General features: G+C 43.0%; 1 protein-coding gene across 1 annotated transcript; it reads right to left on the bottom strand.

The window, feature by feature from the left end:
* Nucleotides 1–566: 566 nt before the first annotated feature.
* On the bottom strand, nucleotides 567–9256 carry lhx4 (LIM homeobox 4). The gene is made up of 6 exons (XM_041935991.1): nucleotides 9178–9256; nucleotides 5267–5438; nucleotides 3403–3605; nucleotides 2678–2832; nucleotides 1818–1989; nucleotides 567–955 (listed from the first exon to the last, which is right to left on the bottom strand). The coding sequence occupies exons 1-6, from the start codon at nucleotides 9254–9256 to the stop codon at nucleotides 567–569; spliced, it is 1170 nt and encodes a 389-aa protein (XP_041791925.1).
* Nucleotides 9257–18798: the final 9542 nt, after the last annotated feature.

An 18798-nucleotide genomic window follows, 5' to 3' on the forward strand; every position in this document is an offset into this window, starting at 1 on the left:
CTGTCCACATGTGTAGAAAAAGAAGAGGACAGTAAAGTGCATCGCCACTGTAAAGGCTTTGATATGGCCAGACAGCAGTCCTACTCATTATCAGTCAAGAAGCATGCAGGTGCCTCCTGGGTCTCATAGGGACTTTGATCTAGATTGTAGCCCTATTGTTGTAGCTGTTAGACAGGGATGGTTTATTTGGGAGACGAGACAATATCACCTCCCCTGTGAGCAAAAATCCACCGACTTATTGGAAATCCAGTCTCATTTTCAGGGTGAAAGAACAAAGTAAAGTCAGGTGATAACAAAAATTGTACGATACAGTGTTGAGATTGAACGTTCATTGGGGTGGAGGCGTTCTTCGCTGCATTTATCCGGGCTGCGCATCCCCACCCCGGCTGTTACCTCACTGTTACGACTGCTGAGGGACTGAGAGTCACATTTCGTCTCTTCCTTCTCCTCTTCACCCAAAATCACAAAACATACCAGTCTTGGAGGGCGATAGAAAGAAATGTAAAAAGCTTTGTGAGTCTGTTTTTTGTCATATCAGCACAGTAATCTTCTATCGCTTTCGAGACTCAAAACTGGGAATGGTCCATCTCGTCCAGCCATGAGGCAGGGCTGGTGGGGAAGTCGGGGTATCCTGTACTGCTGCCTGTGGAGAGGTCTGAAGTCGGGCCCCCTGCCATGGCTCTTAGGGCCTGTCCCACGCCGCCCGGCCCGCCCTGCACCACCAGACTGTCCATGTTGAAGCCCAGGTTGTTGAGGAGAGGGGTGTGGCCGGGCAGAGAGGTGATGGAGGAGGGCGACTGAGGGAGACCATAGGGGCTTCCTGCTCGGATGTCGTGGTAGGGTTGTCCCGCTGCGTCGACAGAGAAGCTGCCGTTCAGCACCGCGCTGTTGGTCACGTCACCAACGCTCCCATAAAGCCCGTTGGCGTGGCCGAGATCTGACAGGACCTGGTCATCTGTGGAGGAGATACCATCACTTAGCACGAGGGGTGTAAAAAGTTGACACGTCAACAGCGCTGTCAGCTGCAACAGCATTATATAGTTGTTATGTTTCAATACAGTTAAGTGCTTTTATGAGTGAGATTTATTGTGTCAACATTATGTGGATTTCACAAACGTACAGTAAGTGGACCACTGAAGTATTTGATCAGCATTTGAGTTTTGTTGGTGAGAAATGAGGTGCTTTATGTTGTTCTCTAACAAAGGAGGTCTGTATGTGTGCAATTACTGCAGCACAAAATATTTGTTTCCATCTCAATCTCTCCCCTGAGTGGCTTCAATAACAACGAAGGCCCAGAGCGCTTTCTCTCTAATTGACTAAAAGCCTCACATGCTTTATAGAGTTTCTGTCACCATGTTTTCATTTCTCATAAAAATGGCCTTCTTTTTAAAAGTGGCTCGAAGACATTTATGACTACCCAAAACGGGCTTTGCAAACATTAAATAACATAGGGATGTCTAAAATGTCGTTTGCATCCCACTAAGGACCCTCTCTCTTTTCCAATAAGCTCCATCATGGCGACAAACGGAGGCATGAGGATGCGTCAGCGGCCGCGGGGAGGTGTGAGGGGAATGTGAAATGAGAATTTGGATTTGCCTGACACCGTGCACCAAACAAGGCAGGAAAACAAATGAAATGCCACAAAGACACATTCAATCGTTGCTGCACTCAATGACACTCAATCGTGTCATTTAGCAGCTTGTAGGGTCCCTTAATCCCATTAGCAAGACGGCATGACTGACAATTCCCTTTCAGGAATCTCTCTCTTAAGAAATAACAGATATGTGCTTGGCTGAAGTTATTCACACAGTACGTACCTCTGAAGCTCAGTTCACTGTCACTGAGTCCCGCGTCATCGGCCGAGCTTTCCTTCTCCACTTTAGTTCCTCCTCGGCTGCGTTTGACACTTTTATAAAACTGAGTCCAGCGATGTCGTCCTGCGTCTTTCTTCAGACGCTTTTCCTTTGCTCGCCGGTTCTGGAACCACACCTGATGAGATGATAATAATTAGCATTTATTGAAAATAAGAATTGATATTATAATCATCCAAAACAATTAAATACTTCCTCATCATCATTAATAATTTTTTTCAGTTTAATCTAACTTATTTACTGTTTTCATGATATTTCAAATCTTTAACTCTTCAAAGATTGTGATTCAAAGATTGATTTAACAGATTAGTAAGCATTTTTACAAAATAACTGTGAAGTTTAAAACCTCTGACTCACTGAAATACACTGCACATGTAGACCAATTAGTCTAAATTAACTCATGACAATAAACTAAAGAAAGACACTGTTCAATATCACAATTCAATATTAAATCAAGACAAAAAGGAAGAAAATCCTTGTCAGAAATATTAAAGCAGAACATAGAGTCATAAAAAAGAGGCTAAAAAACAAAAGTGCAAGTGCAAATACAAACAAGTGTTAAGAGGTGTTGGTATTGTGTCTTTGGATCATCTTTAAGATAAAATGCGATTGTTTTAGCTCTACTGGAAGGTTGTTCCAAAGCCTGAAGGCCCTGATTAGTTTTACATTGGTGATGAAGTTTAATTATTAAAAATGATAGCCAATGATACACATGTCTTTTTCCTGTAGCGAGTAACCAAGCTGCTGCATTTTGTACAGGTTGGAGGCAACAGAGAGCCTGAATGAGAAAAGACGAAACCCTCTACCTGCACTACTCTCATGTCCAGCCCCGTCTCCGAGGACAGCTGCTCTCTGACGTGGCGTGCCGGCTTCGGTGAGTTTTTGTAGGCACTTTTGAGGGTCTCTAGCTGCTTGGCCGTGATGGTGGTCCTCGGTCGCTTGGTCCCCGCCTCTGAATCATCTGAAAACATCATTACAAGTGTGAGTGACTTCTACTTACATTTGTCATGCTGCATTAACAGGCAGTGCCCCTCGGCCTTTGCGTGGAGTACATGTGCGTTAAATGAAGTGAATGGTCATGTATGGAAGTGCATTATTGTCCTTGTGCATCTGTCCCACTCCCACAGCAGAGGACATAAATCTACACAGCCGGAGTGCCAGAGGAGCAGCGTTATTGGGGCCACACCATTTAAGAGTGTTGCTTCACTTTACATAATCAATCAGAGATGCATGGAACCTCTGAAGAGAGGGAGTGAGAGAGACAGCATCCACACCCAGGCGACAAACAACATATATCCATAGTCAGCACGCATTTCACTGCATTACACAGTGGACATAGCTTGATCTGTCATATCCTCTGCTGTGATTCTGACTTAATTAAGTCAAGCCAGAGCCATTCAACACTGAACCACACAGCCTGCGTCGGACTCTATGCATAAAGGCAAGTCAGATCTTTTTAAATGAAGCCTCGACCTGTATTTTTCTTTTAGTATCAGCTATTGTTTAACATTTCGCATTCGCGCAGACCTACCGTTTTGTTTTGCAGTCTCATAATCCACCTTGCACACCAGCCTCCCATCCTCCATGAGGTAAAACTCGTCCCCAGTGGCCAGTTGCCGGCTGCACATGATGCAGGCAAAGCAGTGCAGGTGATACACAAAGTCCTGTGCCTTCCTCACAACCTGCGTTGGAGGGATCCCCTGTTGGCATGATGCACATTTTGTTCCAAAACGCCTGTGGGAAAACATTAGGAAGAGCGCTGCCGTTAGACAATTTGATGCAAAACACTAGCAGTAGACTGACATCCTTCTCCTATTTATACCCATTTTACGGGCTGATAGAGAGAGTGAGGCCACCCCAGATTAAAATTTCACATGCTAGACAGCTTTTTCTTCAACTGCAGCCAAGAATGATGGCACAGTGTCTGTATTAATAGAAGCTCCAGCTGTTGTAGAGGGAAAAATCAGCACTGGATTGCATTTCTGTTAACGACAGACCTGTCCACAGGCTGATGGATGGAAAGGATCAATGCACCGTGGGGTGTGTGTACACATCTGTGTGAGGGAGTGTGTGCGCCTGTTTGCATGTTTATGTGTTTGCAGATGAAGTACTGAGAGCTAAGGAGGAGGTGCAGGAAGAGGAGGAGGAGGAAGAAGAGAAGGAAAAGAGAATAGAGGAAGAGGAGGAGGGGTGCTCACAGTAAACACACCCTGAGGAGAACCAATAAAACACTGACTCAGGAGAGGCTTTAAATCACACAACCAACCAACAGAAATAAAAAGAGCAAGGTGAAGCCTCCAAATCACTACTGGGAAGGATCCACCACTGACTCTGTGTGTCTATGCACATGCATGTTTCTGTGTTTATGCATGTGTGTGTTCTCCCGTCACACGTGAGCCTCAACCACTGTCTGAACATGCAAGCATCCCCCTGCGGTCCCCTGGGCCAGCTAACACAGTTAGCTCTCAGTGAGACCCCAGAGCTCTTTCGGTCTCATTCAAGCTTCGAGCATTAAAACCCTTCAAACATGATTTAGTAAAAAGCCCGGATCTGCTGATCCTGTTTTGGATAAAAGTCAAACTCAATTTTCTGCTGTAAAGCCTCAGAAATCAAATCGTTTGAAAGAAAGACAGGAAAAAGAGGCATGGCAAAAAGAAACGGAAAAGAGGTTTTTGAGGCCTTATTTTGAAAATTTTCTCTCGTTAGCTGGACAAAACCGCCTGTAAACATGTGAATAATAGCATCAATTTATAACGATGTTTTATACAGAACCAAATAAGAATTAAACAGAAGTGATTATTAATTCAAACCGGACAATTAAAAATTATTTACCAAAGGATTATCAGTTTAGTAGCTGTCTGCGTGGAGGTTTTGGTTGAGAAACAGTCTAAGGGGAATTTGATAAAACCTTTCTGTATAAATAACAGACATGGATTAAATGTATTATTTTCTTTCATTATAATACAGCTTCACTTACCAATAAATAAAAATGTGACAAAAAATTCCGAAACAATAAGCTATAACGAGAAACACTGGATTTATGCTAACATGTTAATAGCAACTTCGAAACAAGTTAGCTAACAATTAAGGCTAATGTTGCTAGCATTTTTATTTCACCAGATATAATATATACCTATAAGTTTCTTTGTAAATATCAAATATAGCCGAATTATTCAAAACCATTTTCCCGTCAGAATCAGCCACTTTTCCACTCATAACACCCCGATTAGAGTGAAACTGAGCAAAATGTCGTTTTCTCTGGGTGCAATTTGGATTTTATCAACAGCTAAAGCGAGGAAACCGAACTCGGCTCTTATGAAAGAAAGCCTGGACAGCTGTGAAAAAAATTATTTTAACTTTGACCAAGAAAGCGGAGCAGAAACAAGCCAACTTACTTGAAGAAATCCTCCTTGCAGTAGACGCTTCCTGCCCGGGAGAAGCATTTATCCGCCAGCGGAGTCTGACAGTCGGCGCACTTGAGGCACTTGGAGTGCCAGTGTCTGTCCAGCACCTTCAGGATGAACTTGTCCAGGATGTGCTGACTACAGCCGGCACACTGAGGGATCTCTGCGGGCCGAACAAGAGCACAGGGTCACACACAAGTCAGCGCCGAGAGACGAAGAGAAAACCCGGATCATCCGTGGACATTTCATTACACGGTATAACTGCAACGATTTCATGCGTGCTTTCAGCGGTGAAGACGATTCATTCAAGTCTGAGCTTTGCGCATAAAAACAGGTGGTTTTCCCTCCATCATGTCCCAGCTTTCAGTTCAGGTCTTGAAAATCTCAAAACCTCACATCAGACAGGATGGCTGCATAAATTCTCTACATAAAACCATTTCTGGTCAAGTGATTTTATTATTATATGATATTAATTATGCAATTTACATACAAGATCAACGGATGGAAATGTTGTGTCCAATTATCTGGCTAACCCTGTGATATATATGTATATGTTATTTTTATTTTTTGCCCCTCCTTTTTCCTCAATGATGGCTTATTATTATTATTATTATTATTATTATTATTATTATTATTATTATTATTATTATTATTATTATTATTATTATCATCATCATCATCATCATCATCATCATCATTATTATTATTATTATTATTATTATTATTACTCCTTACACAATAAAAACAGAATAGCGTGTTAAAAAACAACAAATTGTCAGTTTATTCTGCTTTGTGAATCTTCCCGTCTCTGTCCAAGGTGCTGAACTCGGAGCTGTTTCCCGACAGTGCAACATTTTGTTAACCATTTCTGTCCCTCTAAAGCCTGATCGACTCTCTAGATGCTTTTCGGAGAGGTATCGTGTTAGCAGATAGTTAGCGATGTGGCTGCAGGATGTGAATCATTAAATCCCATGTGGGAAGCAGCAGCAGCAGCAGACCACATGTGCACATGCAGAAACTGGGATCATGCGGTGTTAAACCCTCAAAATCCTTAATGTTATTAAAGGCTGCTGCGGCATCGATGATCTACAATGAAATGCAGGTTTCAGAAAAGTGAAATTAAATTCATAAATCAAAGAGAAAGTGATCATCCATAACAAAATTTATATTTCCTCTAAAAGCTGGACCTTTAGTAGAAAAAAACTAATTCTATTTATATGAGGCTAACGCGAGATGTGTTACTCATGTGCACGAACTGGTTTATTTTATAGTCTTTTATCATAATTAAATGTATCCTCCCCATCATATTCATTATAGAATTAATGGTCTAAAAACACTGACCATTACTTTTGACTTTAATCTTCCACAACTATTCAGCAACTAGCTGCGCAATTTTACAAAAATTTTCTTTCGCGGCTTCGCTTAGTCAAACATCCACACGATGTCCGATAATGAAAAATCAATATCGAGCAGAAGTGGGCAGAACAAACACCAGTATATAAACACACACACACACACACACGGGCTGCGGAAGTGGGGCTAGTCCCTATCCAGAGACAACATCTGGGCCGTGAACACATCTTACAATAACCTTCTGAAGCTCACCATGTGTTGTGCTTCATGTCATCACAGCATGCACACATCTGCAAAAAACCCCCACAAAATTCTCGGGTGATGCAACGCGGAGGTCAGTGCAGCCTGCACGCGGCATGGACACGCACATTTTAAAATGCGTGCTCAAATCTTGAAAAACTGCTTTTAATTTGAGACGCTGGTGACAAAATTAAATGCACTAGCTATCAGAGTGAAAAGGGCAGATTCTGATTACTATTACTTTTTATCATAAACCAACAAAGGAGAGAGGTTTACACAATAAAAAAAAGAGCAACATTCCTGCACAGACGCAGACCAGGACTGTAGGTCGGGTCGGTTTTGTTTCACCTCAGGAGTGTGTGAAGGGATGATGGACGAGAAGGAAGAAATTATTTTGAAAGGATTGAACCTGAATCTGCGCACTGGCTTTTTTTCTCTTTTTTTTCAAACCAAAGATAAATTAGTGGCATTTTAAATATCCGGGGATAAGTGCTGGGTGGATGAAGCTGAGCGGAGAGAAGTGGTGCTGAAAGGAAAGCAGCACGATCTTGGCAACGACAGAGCGTCCACCGTCCAGCTTCAGCGTGTGTGTGTGTGTGTGTGTGTGTGTGAGAGAGAGAGAGAGAGAGAGAGAGAGAGTAACCTCGTGTATTCAGGAAGGCTTCATATCTCGCTATCTGTTGCCTCCACTCTTCGCTACATTCAGTCTCATCACCTCCATCATTGCGCGCAGGAAGTGACACATTTTGCTTTAACACGTTTCCTTTTTTTTCTTCTTCCTCTTAACAGAAGCAGAAGTGCAGCCTGGCAGCCTCCCTCCAGCTTTCAATTGTCAAATGATTTGTGGTAATTAAACGTGAAGTAAACACTTTATATCCGAGACTAATAGCCCGCAGGTGAAGGTTTTGGGTGTAATCGCCCTGAGTCAGCAGAGCACTCTGTCCGCGATATAAAACACTGTTTAGATAAATTCTCCGTTGCTTTTATTCCTGGAATAATCCAGGTTTAAATCCAGGATGGATGCTGGTGCTGCAGGGGGGCTGAGTGGCAGGATCTTTATCAAATCTTTTAATCTGCCTCGATTTATAAAATTAAAGAGCATAAGCCGACCACATATAGTCTCTTTTTCCTTTAGTTAACAGGCTGCGAGGGACTCACACAGTTCATAATGTGCAAGAGGAACATAAGACTAATGTTTTTAGTTTTATTTTTTGCGAATTTGGAAGGCAAGTAAGTTAGTTTCAGCCTGAAAATTACGAACTATACGCGTGAACGAGCAAAATGTTTTTATTATCAGTGGTTTAAAATCAAGGAGCAGTCTACTAATTATCTAACTGAAATATCCCATTTTGCCATTTTGTTGTGGATTTTTTTTTTTTTTTTTGGGGGGGGGGGGGGGGGGTTGTAGCCTGTTAGACTTGGTCCATCTGTACATTTTCCTAACTCGCTTCTAAATAATTAGGTCAGAGCAGACGTGCATCCCGTTGCACTTCTATCTCGATTGCACCGTCAGATTATGAAGGGCCTGGCACAGATTTACGCGGCCGGAACAACAGATGTAAGGTCATTCTCGCCTTTGATGCTGGAAGGCAGGCGAGGCAACGAGATGCTGTAAAACAGCTGTGAGGAATATTCGGTCTCATCCTAACTAAATAATAAAATACAAACTAATACCTGGGCCTTGCTTAGAGACCATAGCGAAGTAATAATAGTAATAATAATAATCATGCATTAATTTGACCCAGTAATGAGTGTCAGTCAAAGTCAGAGTGCATATTTGCCTGAGAGGTGATGACAACTGCGTCTGATCTCTTGACCAGGCTCGTTTACAAATTAACAGCTGTCTGAGGAGACTGCAAGAGCGACAACCTGGCGGAGGATGGAGCAAAGTTTCAGGCCAAACGGGGAAAATAACAGAAATGATCCTTCCTCCGGCTCATCGAAGGATGGGATGAGTAACCAAAGTGCCATCCTTTGCTCAAGTCAAGTGTTGCAGCCTATTGCAGAATGCAGCCTACAGCCCTGCGAAGATTAATTGGACATGCGGGTTGGTCATTGCTCGGCTTTGAGGCCAATAATCAGCATCATTTAAGGCGTCTCAAAGCTCGCTGAAACATACCCAGCACGACACGTCACTGGCCTTTACGTGACAATCTAAGAGGTTCAGCCTCCTTATCCTCATCCTCAGTCGAGTTACTGTGTCTAAACCCCCTCTCCCTACAGTGAAACCCTGCAGCACAGGTTGCACTCAAACGCCGGCGTCCAGACTGATAATGGACGGGGAAAGGGAGGGTAAGAAAATGTCTTACGTTGCAGTGGCACTCCGAGAATCTCCGGTAAACTCTTTACAGGACTCTCTGTCGGTAGGACCGCCGCACTTTGCATCATCGTGATCCAAACCGGGAGACAAACGCACGCACATATACCCGCAGCACGGTGGGCGCACTCCCCCTGTCCTGTCTTGTGGAGAGAAAACAAAAAAAAAAGTAGGATGGTGTTGCTGCTGAGGCCTCTCTCCTCTGTGCAGGCTGAGCTCCCTCCTCGCTGTCCCGGCAAGCCTCTATCCCTGCTATGTCTCTATTTCCCGTGGATGATGTCCGTGCCGTGCCGTGCCGAGCTGTTTTGGAGTGAATCAGACAGGCTGCTCGGTCCATTCAGCGCTGCAGGGGCGGTGGGGCCTGACGTCACCGCGGCAGAGGCTCGCCGGGGGCCAATGGGAGCGCAGGAAGAGGAGGCCCCCGAGGGCGGAAAGCATCCTCCATAGGTGAACACGCGACGAGGAGAAAGCAGAGGAGGAGAGGCGTCTAACGTGGTGTATGAAAATGTCTCCGGAGAGGCGGGACCTTGTTCCCGTGGAGACCATAAATAGCTCACTGCAGTGGCTCCCCGAGGCGCCCCGGGCCAGCAGGGCTCCTTCTGGAGAGGAGGGGGGTCCCATGCAGCCAGGAAAACGAGGAGTAGTCCCATTTCACTTTTATTTTGAGGAGTTAACATTCAATAAAGAAATGAGAGTTGTCCCTGCAGATTTCACTCGGTGTGTGTGCTCGTTTGTATCTTACAACAAAACAGTTCTCCAAGATGCAGGGTCATTGAACAAAATGCAACCCTTAATGGAAGTTTTTTGAGATTATCAACTCAAGACTGATGTACTGAAGTGGTACGCACGTTATTACTAATTTTGAGTCGTCAAGGCGCCGGTCGAGTCCAGGCCGCGGACTACACTGCCCGCCTTTCCTGAATATGAAAGATTATTGTTGATTTAATAATAAATATTGTTTTCGTTTTTTCATTGATACCTGGCTGAGGAGGGCATGTGGTTGTAAATGTAAAAGGTGCACGTGCCTGGGCAAATTGTCAGCGTGAAATAAAACCAAGATTTTTCCAGGTGTTCGTTCACACGTTTTTCATGAACCATGAACGCAACCTTCTTATATCAGTTTAAATACGTTTTCAGGCTGAAAAGATGCAAACCAACGTGGGAGCGAAAGTGAAGGCGTGCAGGCCACAGGAGTGACACGATTGGACACGTGTCTGAGTCAAATCCACAGCACCTTCACCTGTATGAGCTGTACTCTTCCTCGGCAGCGCCCGCGCAGCTGGATCCCTCTCAGTGACAGGTGGGATTAGGAGTCTGGGCGCAGTCCTCCTGACACTGTTCATTTCAAACCCCGTCGTCTGAGGCTGCTCTCCCGGATAAGATATTCCCCCCGGAGGGCTGCTAGTTCAAGCTAGATGAACTCAATCTTCGCTTCCAATTTACCTCAAGCGTGGAAAGAAAAGCACACAGTGGCGCTTTGCCGCGGGTCCTCCTGCAAACCAGCGCAGGTTGTTCCATCCACAGCGGGTCCGTCCGCAGCGCTGAGTGTGTGCGGCTCACACTGACACATCTGGCCACATACATCTGGGACGCACGGTTAGCCATGACACCACTGATTTTATTTTGAACAAGAAATTAGGTTTCGTGTTTTGTTTTTATTTTATTAAAATGTAATTTAATTAGCCTACAGTTAACTTTCCACCCCCTTTAATGTTAAGATTATCATTATATCAATGCAACGGAATTATATACAACAACAACAACAACAACAACAACAACAACAACAACAACAACAATAATAATAATAATAATAATAATAATAATAATAATAATAATAATAATAATAATACATCTTGTTTGTCGTGGAAAAAAATATTTCCACCAAACACTACTGGAAAAAATGCCATTTAATTAACACTCAAACAGAAAAAATGCAGAAAATTGTAAATAATAAGTTGTGTAGAAAACTCTGATTTTCTGCCTCATGAGATTTTGCGTGTTTCCAGTTCAAACCAGTAACCTAACGCAGCCTTCATCCCTCTCTGCTACATTATGCTGATTTGTCCTCGTTTCTTTTCCCGTACAGCCTTTTTCAAACGACGGACTGTTTATTCTTTTGTCGCACAGCGTTTATATACTGGAGGGACCCACAATCCCATAAGCCGCTCGTCTGTGCGGGTGGTGTTTCAAATGTAATTTAGTAAAATGAAAACGCACATCAAGCTGATTAAAAAAAAAGAGGCTGGAATATTACAGGAATTTTATCCAACCGATTCAAAGCTGCAGCCTCCAGGTGTCCCCTCTATCCATCCATCCATCCATCCATCCATCCATCCATCCCTCCATCCATGGCGTGCATGTGTGGCAAGGGAATCATCTGGTCTTACTTTATTTTCATTATACACTTTTCCCCTCAAGATCATTCAATTTATTCAACTATTCAATTACTCTGATTGTTGGTATCGAGACCCTTTAGCTGCCCTGGAAAACAATGCAGATAAAAATGCTCTTAACCTGTCAGCAAAGGGCAACACAATTAGAATAATTGACGGACGCAGAATGCAGAAAGAAAAAAGACGTGAAAGCGCACATCTGGTTTAGTGGGACACTAAATGACGTGGCGCGCTTTTTCATCGTTAAACGGGATGGCAACAAAACGAGGGGATGACAAAATGCGCCGCCGGACAGTCCACATCTGGAAATATTTAAAGCGCACAAGATGACAGCAAATGCTTCAAAGAAGAAGTGAAAAATTAGGCTACAGAAATCTATTTCTGACTGTGACAAAAAGACGTCCAGTTGTTTACTGCTGGGCCAACAGTCCCTCGCGCATAAATCCAATTCAATTTAGCAAAAAAAACTTTTTTTATATCCTTAAACAATGCACTCAAATACAAGAAAGGAAAGAACATGTAGGAGAAAAAATAAGTATAAAATAATGACAATAAAGCCCTTTCTGAGAGAGGTGAAATGACTGATCTTTGCCTACATGAAGGTGTTACTGTAAGAAATAAAGAGGCTGCAGGGGAAGCGGCTCTCGGGCAATAATTCAAGCAGAGGGCGACTCCTTTGCCACCGCCGTTGACCCAGCCACCTCTAATTAGATCTAATATTTCAGTGGAGGAGTTCATTGACATCTGCGATTCAAAGATCCATCTTACTGAGCAGGCGGTCAGAAATATAGAAACACATCCATCTGTGCAGTAATGGAGCAGAATACAGGTGTGTGTCAGCCCGCGTGAGTCACTGCAGCAGGCCTGCTCCACCGTAAGCCCAAACGTGCAGCATTTTTAACGGGCTGGATTTATTATACATAGGTGTGGGAATGCAGTGTTGCAGAGGTCAATCGTGCTCAAACAAACAACAAGAAAATATTGAATGTGTACGTGAGAACCAAAACACTCCACGGATGACGTTAAGAGCCTGCAGCCTGCAAATGACATCCAGCAGCAGCATCACTGTAACAGCTGTGATCAACAAAAAACCAAATCTCAGATGCACGTTTTAGACAACTTGAGTCGCGGGACGAACACACACCGTCAGACCTACCGAATCACCGCAGCTCGCCGGTGATTTTGTAGCTGCCTGCTCTTCCTCCTCCTCCTCCTCCTCCTCTTCTTCTTCTCCTCCGTGCCACGGAGCGTTTTTTTCCCCTCCCCGGCAGGATGAGCCGAAGCTCGCAGAGAAACAGCATCAGTCAGTCCGCACTTTCTCCGGCGTCCACTGACAAAAACAACATTAGGTAGCGATGGCACCGCGTCCCTCAGCATTTGGTCCGAAAGCAGGAGAGGAGCGGAGAGAGGGAGAGAGGCAGAAAGCGAGGGGGGAAACCTGAGGAGAGAGCACGGAGGAGAAAATTAAATTGCACTTGGGGGGCAAATTCTATTAGGGAATAGTTATTGTCTCCTGACAGCTCCTGTCCATTTGGGTAATTAGTAGAAGAGATTGGTTGAACAAACGAAATCTATTCCCGTCAGAAATGATATTTTCCAATTCCCTGATTGAACCTGACCCCGTGGCGCTAAGACGAGGCGGTAATAGGCTCATTTGACTCAAACACAACAGTCCAGCCATGCAGCCCGGTGCAAGACTGGATTTAGACTTTTAAAAATAACCTCAGAGGTGTTTTATTCTTTGGCAAAAGGCTGCACTGTATACAAAGATTTGCGTGTAGAAATGTATTATTCAATTCTTCTTGTTAAATTTGATGTGAGGAAGCAAAGCAATCGTTTAGAGCTGCTAGAAAACTGCACGATTAAGATGCATCAGGTCACAGCAGAACCTCACTGCTGAAATCTATACCGAGGAGGTGGAGGAGGCGTTTCTGTATCTCTCCGCACAGCAAACGCATAATTCAGGTGTTTTATTTGGTTTAATTTGAAGTCCTGTGATGATTCACTGGCACCTGCCCAAGGTGTTGCCCTGCCTGCCTGCACGCTGTGCCCAGTGCATGCTGGGACAAGACCCCACATCCTCATCACCTTCATCAGATGCGCCTGAGAAGCAAATGAATGAAATCCCGGATCCAAACCTTTGCATTGAAAGTTTTGATCCATCAGTTCAAATGTCCTGGTGCCTTTTGATCGGATGTCTTCATGTGACTGATGAATCGACACAAAATCTAAAAAAACAACTGAATCAGCCTTTAAATAAGCAGATGTATGCATAAAATACAAGCGCATTTTTGCAAGCAACTCTCCAAATCAGCAGTTGTTTGTGTGATTTTCACAGTTCAGTCTGATGAGGATTTCCTTCAGGGCCCTCGGGTTTAGGGTCTGACAGGCCCCCAAAGGAAACCTTCATTTTTAGAGCGTGCTGCTAATTTAGTTTGCAAGCAGTGCTCTACATCTCAAGATCACCTCATTTTAATTTACATTTACTGCTATGAAACTGAATGAAATATACAATTTGACTGTTGTTTAAGTCTTATTTGCTTTAGAGCTAACCTTTTTATATGAAGATTTTAAGATAGAGATTAATATATGATGACATGAAGCCCATTTTATTGCTAACAAATTCCACTGAACAAAAACTTAGTAAAGCCCTTTTTATAAACTCCAGATTTTCCATTAAGCAAGGAGTGAATCTTCCCACTTCAGTGATGGAGCAGCATCAGCTGAGTGAATTATTAAAACAAAGTGACTGACAAGTGTTGGAGCTCCTCCAGCTTCATTATCTACATTTCCTGTAAGCTAGCTCTGGAAGAGGGAGTGAGACCTGAACATGAAGGACCAGAGGCAGAGCAGAACAGAAGAAGTAAAGGTCAGGTTTATGTTGAAATTAAAATAGTGCAGTGGAGCATATTATTAAGGCCTAAATGCAGTTGATAGTGGGAGGTTATTGATTCTCGGGGCTTCCCCTCCCTCCTGTCCACACTTTCCTCTGCACTCTGTGCTGTGCACAAAGATTCTACTCCTTCGGCCACTCAAAACACAGAACCGCACACCAGCCCTGCAGCATGGGGTGGGGGGTGGGGGGTGGGGGTGGGGGTGGGGGGCAAGAGGTTACACAACCAGACTGATTGTGATTGTGCAGGATCAGACAGGAAGTGAAATAAACGGCAGTGCAGTAAAGTGACAGCCTCCTCCTGTTCCCCTCAGTACAAGCGCCATCCCAGCACACTGATGGTGAGATGAGATGTTTGAGAGATCAGCAGATGAGCTCCATCCACATGAAAGGGGGAGGGCCGGCGGCAGTAAAATGAGATGGATCTGACCCTACTTGACTCCTTCCTTTAAAAGGCTGAATGTTTAAACCCGAAAGGGGATCTGGCTTAGTTTGGATGTGATATATACCAATACCATATATTAACCTCTTTTTCATAATTTATTCACCCCCCCCCCCTTCTCCCTCTGTCCACAGCAGGAAGCTTTATAGTATTATTAAAGTCAGAAAGAGAGATGACAGAAAAATGCATCAAGCCCCTCCTGCATTTTAATATCAATACCGGAGGGGTAATAAACATTGAGGCAGAGAGCATACAGGAGAGGAGCGACTATAAAACCCCACATTGTCTAATTTATGGAAGACAACAACAGGGCAGCAAGGTGAGGTTTTTACCCTTCAGTCTGTGCTTTCATAACACAACAGTGTCTCGGTGCACAACATGTTGTTTTGCAATGAATAAACACACACACAAAAAAAGTTTTGAAGAAAGTAATCAGGCCTTTATGAGGGAATGGCTCATATTGGACCTTCAGGAGAGATGATAAACTGGACAATTTCTGCAAACTGGCAACTTTTCTTAAGCGAGACAGTCTGTTCTGGAGGTGTTGGTCAGATCACACAAGCTTGATCAACAGATGGAATTTGCCGGTTGCCATGGAACTGATGCTGACGAGTCACTTTAAGTCTTGCACCTGAAGGACTTCCTGTCTCGAGCTTCAAAGTTTGTTTTTGACCTCAGAAACAGCGGCCGACAAAAGCACGAGTTGTGATAAAAGTATCTGTGAAACTGCAAACTGCAACTTCAACAAAATAGACAAATTAGACAGACACAGAAATTTTAATCTTCTTTAATGCACACATATGATTGACATATTAGAGGGAAAAATTGAATGAACGAGTGGAGAAACCCGACAAATGCAGACGCTTCCATACAGGATATATAAAGGCCCTTTTAATTTATTTTGCAGCAGCTGTGGAAGAACTTTTACTGAAGTAAAAGCAAAAAGAACCACAGTGTACAAATACTCTGCTACAAGGCAAAGTAATGAATTAAAAACGTTACTTGCCTACACAAGTTAGCATCAACATGTTAAAGCACTAAAAGCAAAAGTACAATCACGGCCCATTTCACAATATTATATATTATATTACTGGATTATAATTACAGATAAATTAATGTTCACATCACTTTAATATTGAAATTGGTAAAATGGGGCTAATTTTTATTTTTTATAAGATTAATCTATACAACATACAATTTATTGATTGATTATATTCTGCAACTGAATTTAGTGCACTTAAAAGTATAATATTTGCCTCTTTTAGGTATAAAGTAGCATTAAATGGAAATATTCATGTAAAGTACAAGCAGCTTAAGTACAATACGTGCACTCATTACTTTCCATCAGTGTTTTTCAGCACACATGTGCAATTGAATTGAGCTTTATTATTTTGATGTTTCACAATTATTTTATTTAATGTTTGTATATATTCAGTTTTGCTGTAATCTCATCGGGTTGGGTGGTGTCGGGTGGTGTTGGGTGTTGGGCTTTCTTGCTGTGAACATCGATATGTGATGTGTGTTAAACATGAAGCTACAGTCAGGAGGCGATTAGTCTATATTAATGTCCTGAAGGCTCCACTGGAACATCTGCCGTTTTGCCAGATGTGTGACCAGGCAAATATTGACCCCGTATAAACTCCCCAAATACCTTTATTACAGCGTTAGGTGTAGCTGCTCCAATAATTATAGCTGTTTTGTGATCGTTGATTAGAGATTTAGAATTTTTTCCGAGGTCAGTTTAGTGCTAACCAAGCGAGCCATTGGGCTAGCCATCGAGGCTAATGTGTTGCGAGTACAGTTTTTAAATAACCTTTAAAGCTAAGTTCCTGTTGATGCCTTTTATGTATACTCTATGTGTATTTAAACTACATAAATTACTAAATTAAGTTAAGTTACACATCATATAGGCCTGTTTAATGTTGTTCTGTGGCTACTGTGTTTCTTCCTGGCATGAGAGGCAATTTAGCTAATTTGGCAGTTTCTGGAAAATCCTTTTTCTTTTTTCTTCATTTTTACAGTAACTCCTGAGCATGGCATGACCTTTTTGTACAATTTGTAATCCCTATCACTTAATTTGATGTCCAACTCTGTTTTCACAGTTTCACAGCTGCCCCCATAAACACTTGAAATGCCAACTGCTGTCTTCAACCATTATAGTGTGTGTTCATCTCGCTGTGTAGAAGAGTGGCCCAACACTTACTGAGACACTTTATGTAGATTATTCCTTTAATTTGTCATGAATATGTCTGTCTAAATGTCTAAAGGTTCATGAATATCTTATAAAATACTTTCCTGTTTTTCTTTGTTTCATTTTATCCACAGGAATGACCCTCATATTAAATTCTGGCATACAAACCAGATAACACTGATTCACAAAAGCACAAATGGTTCTGAATGTGTCTTGCTTCAGATTTGAAGCCTCTGTCCTCGGTATGAACTGCTCACCTCAGCCTTGGCAAAGCTGCCAATGTAATCATTGCTGCCAGCTTCCTCATTAACCATCATTAGTCTGAACCAGCATCACACTTGCAGCTCACTGAGGCTCGAGGCTCCTGATAAAGGGCTTCTGTGGAGCAAGCAGCACGAAGCGTCGCTGACCCCAGTCCTCTAACAAACACAGGTAAACATTTAAACAGATTAACAGATCAGATGCGTGGGAGCAAAGTATTTAAACTGAAAGATAAGTCAGGATTTAATTAAATAAAATAAGAAATGTATTTCTTTATATGCATTTAACATTATTTTGACGATTCCTGTCTTTGATTCAAATGAGCAAAGGTAAACAAAAAAGACGGCAGCGAGTACATTACATTCCAGATGTGACAAAACAAAACAAATTACACAAAAAACTTTGAGGCATAATTCCTCCTTTGGTTTGACAGTTTAGCAGCCCACCCTGATATTAAAATGGGATGATATATTGCATAATGTTTGAAAAAGGAATAAATAACATGCAGAAGCTTCCCTGTGACAAACTGTGCTTTTCTCAATCCATTCTGGCAATCATAATGTGTCACTGAGGGCCTCATTCAAAGTATCTGAGAGTTTGATTAAGTCACAGAACCACAGCTGCTCAGCCTTGATGCTCCTCCGCTTTAATGTACGGCTATTAATCAGCCTTTTGTGTGTGTGTGTGTGTGTGTGTGTGTGTGTGTGTGTGTGTGTGTGTTGTTAGAGAAATTGACTGCTTTAACTCAACTAATTCACCATCAAAACTTATCATATTGGTGATGCTGAAAACGTGGTTTGGGTAGAGATGGTGAGGATTTCGAGTGAGATCCGAGTGTGTGTGTGTGTGTGTGTGTGTGTGTGTGTGAGAGAGAGAGAGACAGAGAGAGAGAGGAGAGGTTGGGGGTGAAGGTAAGGGGCAGGAGTCAAGGGAGTTCAAGCCAACGTTCTAGGAAACACAAAGCTCAAGATCAAGCATCGGCTGTCCTTCAGATGGGCTTGTTGTAATCCGGACGACATCAAACCCTCGTCCTCCATCCGTCCATCCATTTATCCCTCACACACACACACACACACACACGGCTTCCTCTTTCATCCACCTCACCCGACCACCTCACCCATGTTACCCTCCCTGAGGGTCTGCTTCTGCCCGCCCCCCTACGGAGCACACCTCCAAGAGTGTGAGGGAAGAAGCCCCACAAAAGCCGATTGCATTTTAATAAAGTTTATTATCTGCAGGGAGCTAATCCTCAAGGGTAATCTCTCCCCTCTAGTCCTAAAGGAAAGCTGGATTACTCACTTGCCATAATCCCAATGAAATTGTTAGGATTTAGCTTGCGCTGCACAGCAGATGGCAACAGGCTTTTTCCTTCAACCTTGGATGCTTTAACCCCCCCATTTCTACAACACCCCCAGTCCTCCTTGCCTCATGTC

This window comes from Chelmon rostratus, chromosome 4 (genome assembly GCF_017976325.1).
Source record: "Chelmon rostratus isolate fCheRos1 chromosome 4, fCheRos1.pri, whole genome shotgun sequence".
Taxonomy (NCBI): domain Eukaryota; kingdom Metazoa; phylum Chordata; class Actinopteri; order Chaetodontiformes; family Chaetodontidae; genus Chelmon; species Chelmon rostratus.

Coding starts and splice junctions, on each gene's coding strand:
- lhx4 (XM_041935991.1), bottom strand. CDS start 9,256: ATGATGCAAAGTGCGGCGGTCCTACCGACAGAGAGTCCTGTAAAGAGT. Junction 5,439..9,177: donor TCTCGGAGTGCCACTGCAAC/GTAAGACATTTT, acceptor TTCGGCCCGCAG/AGATCCCTCAGTGTGCCGGC. Junction 2,833..3,402: donor TGAGACTGCAAAACAAAACG/GTAGGTCTGCGC, acceptor TGATGTTTTCAG/ATGATTCAGAGGCGGGGACC.